This window comes from Ochotona curzoniae, unplaced genomic scaffold, assembly GCF_017591425.1.
Source record: "Ochotona curzoniae isolate NIBS_2020 unplaced genomic scaffold, NIBS_Ocur_1.0 contig_1014, whole genome shotgun sequence".
In the NCBI taxonomy this organism is placed as follows: Eukaryota; Metazoa; Chordata; class Mammalia; order Lagomorpha; family Ochotonidae; genus Ochotona; species Ochotona curzoniae.
In genome coordinates this window covers 45,118,698-45,128,639 of record NW_024464920.1, presented here as the reverse complement: position 1 = coordinate 45,128,639, position 9,942 = coordinate 45,118,698, and the positions used below count along the sequence as shown (strand labels likewise).

Here is a 9,942-nt window from a genome sequence, read left to right as displayed (position 1 = left end):
CATTGCCAGCTGGCAAACACTGCTGGCCTGGTCACCTCTGCACTGACTAATCCCTGCCTGGTAACTTCTCATCTTCCTCTCTACCCCCGACCCCCACCCCGAGCTTACTGAAGCCAGCCCCTTGCCTACTCCTTCAATCTTTATTTTATGACTACTATTATTTATTATTATTATTAAATTCTTGTTTGTAGACAAGCAGTTTATTTGCCAGTTTATCCACTAGGTGCTCCCGTGGGCCCTAGACCAGCAGGTGAGAATTCCGTCTAGGTCTCCCACATGTGTGACAGACCCCCAGAGCCGTCATCTGCTGCCTCCTAGGGTGCATGGAAGCAGAGAGCTGGAGTCAGGGGCGGGAGGACACCTCAGACACAGGCACGCTGACAGCCCAGCCTTCAGGCTACGTGCCACAAAATGCAGATGCCCGCCGACCCCCACCTACCATGTGTGCTGGGGGCCCCCCTGACGTCACTACCTAAGCCCCCTTAGTGTCCCTTTGCAATACCCATTTTTCCTTTTTTTTTTAAGACTTATTTTTATTTTTTACTGGAAAGCTAGATATACAGAGAAGAGAAGAGACAGACAGGAAGATCTTCCAGCCTTTGATTTACTCCCCAAGCAGCCGCAACAGTCAGAGCTGTGCCAATCTGAAGCCAGGAGCCCAGAGTCCTCCTCCAGGTCTTCCGTGCAGGTGCAGGGTCCCAAGGCTTTGGCTCGTCCTCGACTGCTTTTCCAGGCGACAAGCAGGGAGCTGGATGGGAAGCAGAGCTGTCAGGATTAGAACCATCATGTGCAAGGTAAGATCTCTAGCCATCAGGCAACCATGCCGGGCCCTCATTTTGCTTTGTACAAATTGAAGCCAAGTTCATGCCGTGCGACTCTGTTCTCTATTTAATTATCGCTTGTTTTTTAAAAGATGTATTTATTTTCATTGGAAAGATAGAGTTATAGAGAGAAAGAGAGACAAAGATCTTCTGTCCGCTGGCTCACTCCCCAAGTAGCTGCAATGGCCAGAGCCAGGAACTTCTTCTGGGTCTCCCATGCGGGTGCAGGGTCCCAAGGTTTTGGGCCGTCCTCAACTGCTTTCCCAGGCCACAAGCAGGAAGCTGGGAGGGAAGTGGAGCAGCCAGGATACAAACTGGCATCCATGTAGGATCCCGGTGCTTGCAACAAGCCATTGCACCAAGCACTAATTATCACTGATTAAAAATAGCCCATGCTATCAGAGCACTGGCTTCAGTCCTGGATGATCTGGTTCTGATCCAGGTTCCCACTCATGGGCCTGGGAAAGCAACTAAGGATGGCCCAAGTGCTCAAACCCTGCCACCCACCCACCCACCTAGGAGACCCTGCTGGGAGGCCTGCTTCCAGGTGTCAGCCTGGCCCAACCTCAACCAGTGGAGGCCTTTGGGGAGTGAACAAGCTTATGGAAGATGCCTGTCTCCCTTTTCTCTGTTCAGATAAATAAAACAAGCATTTTTTGGAAAGCGTGTACTTAGCACCTTAGCATCTGGCTTTGTTGTTGGTGAATATCAGTTACTCGGTGCTCTGGGTAGGATTCAGGCTGTTTTCCTCTTCCCTTACTGCCTCCATTTCTTGGTCACAAGGACCCTCTGTCCCTTCAACGGGGAGGAAACCAGGCCATGGTCAGAGAGCTAGGGCTGCCATTTGAATGCTTCTCAAGAGAGGCTCCGAAGGCTACTTGTACACTGGACTCGCCCAAGGTGCTCTCCACCGGCAGCGAGCCCAGCGGGCACGGCCTTGGGGCCTCCAGGATCAGAACCCCTCAGTGTGGAGCCCCGGGTTCCGGGTTCCGGGGTGAAACAGCTTCGGGTGAGCCTAGTATCCTGTGGGGATATCACCAGGTCCTATCACCAGCTGTTTCCATTTTGCCATTGAATAAACTGAGGTTTGAAAAGATTGTTCCAAAGTGGCTGACTGGGTGACAGCCAGAACTGGGGACAGAACCACCAAGGCCCCCACTCCTCAGGACATGCCCAGCTCCCTGCCCTATAAACCCTCAGGGAAAGGTTGACATGGTTGCATGGGGTAGTCCAGTCCATATGGGGCTTGGGCTGGGAGTTGGACGACCAGGCTGAACCTTTCCTTGCCCTGTGGGAATGCATATCCTGTTTTGTTAGCTGTGAGCAGTGACACAGATGACAGGCGGGGTGACCACCACGACCTCAAAAACACAAAATGTTGCCCCCACCGTGGGCAGGGGGAAGCAGCATTTGGTGTGACTCTCATTGGCTTTTCCAGGCAGGGCAGTCACCCATGGTATAGATGATAACCCGGGAGAGGCTTGATGGAGTAACTTCAAAGTGAGCAGCAGGGTGGTGGGGATCTGAACTTGGGGTCTCCCTGCAGGCCCCGAATCCTCATTCAGAATCCACATGTGTCACCCCCATTTCAGCTCCGCAGGGGAGGCCCCTGCTCAGTGAAGGGAGGCTTGCACCCAGCAGGGGTGGACACAGTTTGCCACCCACCCACTGCCTGAAGTTCACCTCCCACTCTTTAAGACATCCCTGAGTCAAATGTCTTTCAACCCCAAAGCAACACCTCCACCCCGAGGCAGTGTGAAACCAGCAAGGAAAAGGCCAGTCCCCAAAGGGCAACAACCCTGAAAAACACCCACACATTACCATCAGCCAAAGCGGTTTATTATTTATACAAAAGTTAGAGACCTGTGAATCACCCCCCTCCCCCTCCCCCCAAATGATTGTCCCAACCCTGATATAAAAATACACACGCACACAACAAAATACCACAGCTCGGGGTGAGCCAGGAACAACAACAACAACAAAAAAGGCTCCAAGAAAAACGAGACAAGAACACCAGGCACAGCATCTTCATGGTGATACGAAAGTGGCCGTGGCCTGTGGGGAAGACGGTCACGGTCACACAGCTGAGGATGTCAAGTCCAGGCACTGGAAATGGGAGGGCAGCTGCCAGAGCTACCTGCCCTCTTCTGGGCTCTGCTGCAGGAACTTGGTTTGCGAGCTGGTAGGAGGGCCCCCATCCCATGTGCTGTCGGGAGGGGACAAAGCCATCCTCCTTTGCAGAGAGAGGGCTGGGGACCCTGAAGCCTCCCAATTGTTCTCAGAAAAGTAAAGAGTTCTGGCCCGCGGGGCCAGCACGCTGGCATTCACATGGCATAGAGTCCTACAGCAACCGTGGCCACCAGAAAGCTGAGAGTCAGGACCCATCGCAGCAGGGGCGGAGCCTGGGAGAGGCTGCAGCGGAGCTGGGACTTCCCGCTGGGAGGCTCTTTGAGGGCAGAGTCTGGAAGAGAGAAAGGAGGAGGATCAGCCACAGGTGCATGGGGGTGGGGCAGTGTTTGATGTCAGACCAGCAGGTGTCCTGGGCCAGAGCCTGAATGTCTTCAGAGACAGGGAGATCACTATTTACCCAAGCTGTCTGTTTATGCAGATTGAGCCAAGCCACCACATGGCATGTCATTGAGACCTCTGCCTACTGCTAGGAGGGCCTCCCTTACGCATCACTGGGTAAGTCTGGGCTATGAACCTTCATCTCAGACCCACCGTTATTTTTCTTAAATGGGGGGCCTCTAAGGTCAAAGCTCAAACTGGGTGTGCCCCCTGTGGTTCAGATTCGGCCACGCAGCCCGAGAAGACAGGGTGTCTGCCAGTCCCTGAGGCCCATGGTGAGGACTCCTGGGTAGGAGGAAGCAGGCTGCCCTCTTATTACCCTGGGTACCAAGACTGAAATGTAGAAAGGGGCTTCCTGGGAGGAAGTGGGGCCTCATCTGTGGGGACAGAGAAAGGCTGACACACCCCACAAGGTCACATGTTTGCGGCTCAGACTAAAGGTTCCTGCAGATGCATTTGCACAACACTTTCCAACTTCTATGTCCCAGAACCCTCCTATACTTAAAAGCGGCGCAGCACGTAAAAGAGCCAACGTGTGCAACTGCAGCCTTTGGAAAACTACAATACTCTTCATGAGAAAGAATAGATATGGGCCAAAAAAATAAACAAAAATGGTGTAGGAGCCTGGGTCCAATGTGCGGCCCAATGGGTTAAGCTGCTGCCTGTGATGCTGACATCCTGCTCAGAGCACAGGTTCAAGTCCCAGCTGCTCCACTTCTGAGCCAGCTACCTGCTAATGTACCTGGGCAAACCAGCAGAGGATGGGCCAAGTGCTTGTCACCCACATGGGAGACCCAGAAGGAATTCTGGGTTCGTGGCTTTGGCCTGGGCCATGCCCAGCTGTTGCAGCCATTTAGGAAACAAAAGATCTTTTTCTCTCTCTGTCACACTGCCTTTCAAATAAATAGAATCTTTGGGGGGAGAGGGGGAGAAAGCCTAAATCCCAAGGAGTGGGAAGAAACAAAGTAATGGGAGAAGGGGTGTACCATGACCTCCAAGGGATTTCAGACTTGGGACTAAAAACTAGAACAAGTAGAACCTGCTCTGATTTCCAAGGTGGAGAAACTGGAAGTCACCCACTGCAGACCGGCACCTGGCCCTTCCTCTGGCCTGCACTCTGCTTCTCAGAGGACAGTGCTCACGGGGACAGGTGCCAAGGCCGTTTCCTCCAGCAGGAGCCCACAGGAGCCACCATTCCCTGGAAGCCCTCACCTTGTGGCCTGCTGCCGGCCCGCTGGCGGAGCCCTGGGGCCTGCGAGGGGCTCTGGTCCTTGGCGCTCTGCTTCAGCAGCTCCTGCAACTCCTCAAAGAGCTGAAAGAAAGACAACAGGGCTGTCTCAGTGGCACGCTAGAGGGCAGGATCGGAAGTTTAGGGTTAAAATATTTTGGAAATCACAAAATGGCAAGAAAACATTTCACCTAGCCAGAGAGCTCTCGCGGGCCCTGGGTGGTGCCTAATACTCTTCTCACCCCGTGCTCTGCCAGCAGTAGCGCCTGTCCACCCAGGGCCTGAGTCTGCGTCCCCATGCACAGTGCTATGACACAGTGTGAGTGCTCCACCCAGTGACTCAGTGCCTGCCTCCCCCTGTTTTTGGTCACACTGCCGTGCAGGACAATCCCGGAGGACAGTGGATCCGGAGGAGAATGAAAGAAGGGGTTCCAAAACAGGTGAAGGACCACTCCCCTCTGTCCCAGAGGGCACGAGCTGAAGCCCTCACCCCATGGTGTGTCCTGGTGTGGGATGTGCAAAGACGAACCTGTCGGGCTGGGTTGAGCCTAGGAAAGGCAGAGGCCATCCATCCCTCTGGCACCTGTACCTCTTGCAGTGCCAGCTGCCACACTCAGGTGTACACACCTTCCATGCAGTCACAGACTGTAGTCACAGGGTGGCACTCCTGGGGATTCTAGTGCCCTCTCGTCACAGGAGCTGACACTGCAGGGCGCACCCTTGGCCAGGAACCACTGTAGGCACTAGTATAATAAACTCACCTCACCTTCCCCGTGATTATAAGGTGAAGGTACTATTATTATCCCAATTCTACAGAAGGGAACATTGAGATCCAGGGAGGCTATGGGCTCGCCCATCGGTCAACCAGCAAGTGGCAGAACTGGACTCCTGGGTAGGAGGAAGCAGGCTGCCCTCTTATTACCCTGGATACCAAGACTGAAATGTAGAAAGGGGCTTCCTGGGAGGAAGTGGGGCTTCATCTGTGGGGACAGAGAAAGGCTGACACACCCCACAAGGCCACATGTTTGCGGCTCAGACTAAAGGTTCACATCCCTGCCTTCAGCCGTGACCCAGGGTTCCCTGCCAAGCCTCACCTGAATATTCAGCAGGAATGCGGTCTTGGCCTCTTCCACCACCCTCTGCCTGACCCCGGGGGTCATCTCCAGGGAGTTCATGCGGGAGCGGTAGAGCTGCTTGAACTTGGTGGCGCTGGCGATGTGGGGGAAGGTGAAGAAGGCCACGCCTTCACCAGAGGCGGGCAGGTCCAAAGCCTTCTGGGCAATCTTCTTGAGGACTTGGCCCCCGGACAGGTCGCCCAGGTAGCGGGTGTAGGCGTGGGCCACCAGCAGCTCCGGCTCGGTGCGCCCCACCTGCTGTAGCCGTCTCACGTAGCGCTGCGTGGCAGGTGTGCATGGGATGGTCTCCTGCCAGCGGGGCCCATACCAGAAGGCCATGTCCAGCTCCAGGGCGGCCTTGCGATGCAGCTCCTCCGGGAAGTAGAGCGGAGTGTAGACTGGGTTCTCCTTGTTGCGCTCAATCTCCTCCTCCAGGGCCACATAGATGTGGTATAGCGAGGCCATCACCAACTACAAAGGGGCAGGGCAGGTCAGGCCACCGGCCGGGCAGGGCAGCCCCTCTCTGCCCACCCCATCCTCACCCACCCACCCCCACCCACCCAATGCACAGCCTGCAGACTTTCTATTCCAGAACACCCAGCCCAGTCCAACCCTCAGAACGGTTGCTGTATCATTAGCCTATGGGAAAGCAAACAGAGTTGCAGAGGACCTGAGAAATGAAGGCTGTGTGGCTGCTAGGAAACCCCAGCTGGGGTCAGCCTGCAGGTAGAGTACCTGAACGAAGGTGCTCAAAGACTGGCTGGGCATTGCTGGTCTGCGACCTCCGAGTGCCCACCTACAGGGGCAGCTCTCCTTCTGGAGGCCCATGGGAGAATCCCAGCACCTCTGTGTGCTAGCCCTGCTATCTGAGCACCCAGGAGCTCACTCCCATCGCTCAGGGGTTCTCTTGTTAGAATGTGAAGGAGGACAAAGTGAAGATGTCCCCTGGGTTATTTCTGAGCTTTCCAGCAAGACAAATGTCCTCGGCTATGTGAGGTGAGCTAGCTGCCTGCCCTCTCTGCTCTCAGCCCCTTACCCCAGTAGCGGGCAGTCTCTCTGGACTTAGTCACCTCAGCCATGAGCAGGCACTGGGTGCTCCCCCAGATCTTGGTACCCACTTTGGACTCTTGACTTGAAGGCAAGATCCAAAGTCTACAATGGCAGGAGAGGGACATTCCAGTGGTCACCTCTCCACCCTCACTGCCCTGGCCATTTTTACAGTAGCTGGGTGAATGTCATCTTTTTTTGAGAGTTGGGGAGGAGGAGGAAGGGCCCAGAGGCGCCAGTAGCCCTAAAACACTAAGCTTGTGGCACAGCTGCAGTTTGGGGCACACAGCCCCATATGGGAGTTGCTGACTCAAGTCCCAGCGATGCCAGCTTCTTGTTCATATGCCTAGAGAGGTAGCTAGTAGGCTGAGGACCAGGATTCCTGCCACCCACGTGGGACATCTAGATGGAGTCCCTGGTCTCCACCTGTCCAGCCATCTGGGGAGTGAAATCTTTCAAACACATCTTCCAAATGAGAAAATGAACAATTACACCTGCCCTCGCTGAAACACGTGGCGGGGGGAAAGAAGGCACAAAGAAGGGCCAGACCGCGAAGGGGCCAGGAATGTGGGCCCTGGCTCCCCACCCTCACCCTCTGCTCACCCCAAGTCAAGCCCTTCCTGCCACTGCTGGGAAGGCCGGCATTCCCTGGCCTCGCCAAGGGCATTCCCTTATTTGCATGAATTTCACAAGAGTGCCAGGAAAAAGCAGAATCAGGGTCCAGCATGGGGCAGGCATCTGCTTAAGGCCAACCTGCTGTTGTAATCTCCATGCACAGATGAGGAAAAGATGTGGTGGATACAGGGAGGTTAGACGAGGCCACCCCTAGACTACGTTTAAGAAACGGTCCTGCCAGGGTCCGAATCCGTACTGCTTCCTGCCTTCAGGGGCAAACAGGGGTTGAGCCAGGAGTACATGGCTCAAAATGTAGACCAACCTCATCCTTTTCCACTCACTTCCAGGCTGTGGGTCCCATTCTCCCCTCCTGTCCACATCCACCACACACACATACACACACACACACACACGCACATGCACCTGCCCCATACTCCCTCACCTCTCACCCAGGACACATACCTTAAAGCCCTCCTCAGTCACCTGGCCCTTCTGAAAGTTCTTCATGAACTCGGCGTTCTCCGCCTGGGTGTGCACCTCCTTGGTGGCCTCCTTCAGGGCCTCTGACAAATCCTGGGGCATGCTGCAGAGGCACAAGAGGGATGGGGAGGGTGAGCCAAAGTGCGTGGGCCGGGCTTCACCCAGTACCCAGCCTGAGTGGGCAGGCTCCTCCGGCTTTACCAAGCTCCGTCTGTGGCCCCAAGTCCACCTTCCCAGCGTGACAGAGGCCATGTCTCCACCTGCTGGGAGCTGCCACCCCCTTAAAACCTCAGGCATGCAGAGACCACACACTACAGTCCCCAGGGAGGAGGGTGGAAGTTCTGTTCCCCACCTCCGGTGGTGTGTGACAGCAGAGCACAGTGTGGCCATGTGGGGGTTCTCACAGGGGACACCGTGACTGCTCTCACTGGCTTCTCATTCTGCATCCACCTCATTCATTCTGAGGCAGTCTCGGGTGCTAACCTCACCACCCCTTCAAGAGAACGCTCTGCCTTCTGAGCGGTTAGGTTAAAAAAAAAAAAAAAGACACACACTGCATTTTGCATTTTCCTTGAAGGAAAAGCCCCTGTCTGTATGTACGCCCTTCCCACTGCTTACACACAGTTAGTTCTTAGGGGAAGAGGGCAATCCAGCCTGCAGGTTCCATTCCCACCTCCGACACCTGCTGCCTGGGCCAGCGTGAGAGCATGCGCTGGGTCCCTCACCAGGGACTCCACAGTCAGTGATGTCCTGCTCAGGTCCCACCTCCACCTCCGCCTCAAAAGTTGGTCCCAACACGTCAAATAAAAAGAATGATAAAGCTGGCACCCTCACATTGTTGGATCTCACCGGAGACACTCCCATTGGGTCACACACACACACAGGCTCCGCGGGGTGTCTGCCCACCGGCACAGGCAGAACACGAATCCAGCCCCCTTGACTGCCCAGCCCCGGGCCCTGGCCGCCGGGCTGTAACCCACAGAGAGCCCCCGGGGAGGATTGGCGAGACGGGAAGCGCGTCCGTCAGGGCCCCAGCGCAGGCCCCAACCCGAGTCCCAGGCGCCCTCACTTGCCTGTCGGGCTGCGTGCGCTCCATCGCAGACTCTGGTCGTCTCACTGGCTCGCTCAGGGCTGGCAGGGACCGTGTGCGCTCCTGGAAGCGGAGACCGACTGCGATGCCAACCCCGGCTGCGCCGCGCCTTTATAGGCAGGGCGGAGGAGGGTCACGTGGCGCGGGCGCGCAGTGGACGCCCCCTCCCCGGCCCGAGGTTGCGACACCGCGGGGGCCAGCAGGGGAGAGATCATATGACCCGAGGGAAACAAAGGGCGGCCGGCGGACATTTGGAGGAAAAAAAAAAAGAAAGTTTCAGGAAATCTGGGTGGTAAATGGGCTCCCGGTGCATCCCGCTGTCCCGCCCAGTGGTGGGATTTGGCATATCCTAGGAATCTTGAAGTTTCCAAGAGCAAGCAGCTGGTCGGAGAAGAGGGGGGACTGCCCAATCCCAGGCCCTCCGCAGGTGGGGGCCCGTGCCTTCCCAGCCCTCCCGGCATCCTGCCTGCTCCCTCATCACACCTGTTCCTTGTGCACCCTCCGAGTGTCCCAGGCCAGGTCGCGAACCACCGCTCACATGGGATGCTGGCATTGCAGGGGGCAGCTTCACCTGGTACACCACAGCACCAGGGCCAGCATCATGGCATAAGCAGTTAAGCCATTCCCTGAAATGCCAGCATCCCCTATAGGCCCTCAGCCTGTTCCAAGTCTCAGAAGCATAAGCCAGCCCAAGTTCTGGCTTCCTGCACCCACATGGGAGACACGCATGAAACTCCCTCTAGCTAGGCCCAGCTTCCGGCACTGCGGCTGTCTGAGGCATGACGGAAGATCGTCTCTCCCTTGTGTTCACTGTAGCTTTGTTTTTTGAACAAATAAAATAAATCTCTCCCCCGCCTCCTTTTTTTGTATGCTGAATTTTTGAAGAGTTGAGGGCTTGGGGGAAAGTAGGGTCACACCGGCCGCAGCCTGAAGGAACTTTGAAAGCTGCCTTGGAAAGGGTCTGTGTGCTGAGAGGCG

General features: G+C 55.8%; 1 protein-coding gene across 1 annotated transcript; it reads right to left on the bottom strand.

Moving 5' to 3' along the window:
- Positions 1–2,638: 2,638 nt before the first annotated feature.
- On the bottom strand, positions 2,639–9,041 carry HMOX1 (heme oxygenase 1). The gene is made up of 5 exons (XM_040985234.1): positions 8,948–9,041; positions 7,857–7,977; positions 5,712–6,203; positions 4,602–4,701; positions 2,639–3,282 (listed from the first exon to the last, which is right to left on the bottom strand). The coding sequence occupies exons 1-5, from the start codon at positions 8,968–8,970 to the stop codon at positions 3,146–3,148; spliced, it is 873 nt and encodes a 290-aa protein (XP_040841168.1). The 5' UTR covers positions 8,971–9,041; the 3' UTR covers positions 2,639–3,145.
- Positions 9,042–9,942: the final 901 nt, after the last annotated feature.

What these genes read in the sequence shown, in the direction of transcription:
- HMOX1 (XM_040985234.1), bottom strand. Translation starts at nt 8,970, where the DNA reads ATGGAGCGCACGCAGCCCGACAG. An exon ending in TGACTGAGGAGGGCTTTAAG is followed by an intron (nt 6,204 to 7,856) that starts GTATGTGTCCTG and finishes GCCCCTTTGTAG; the next exon opens with TTGGTGATGGCCTCGCTATA. An exon ending in CATTCCTGCTGAATATTCAG is followed by an intron (nt 4,702 to 5,711) that starts GTGAGGCTTGGC and finishes TCTTTCTTTCAG; the next exon opens with CTCTTTGAGGAGTTGCAGGA.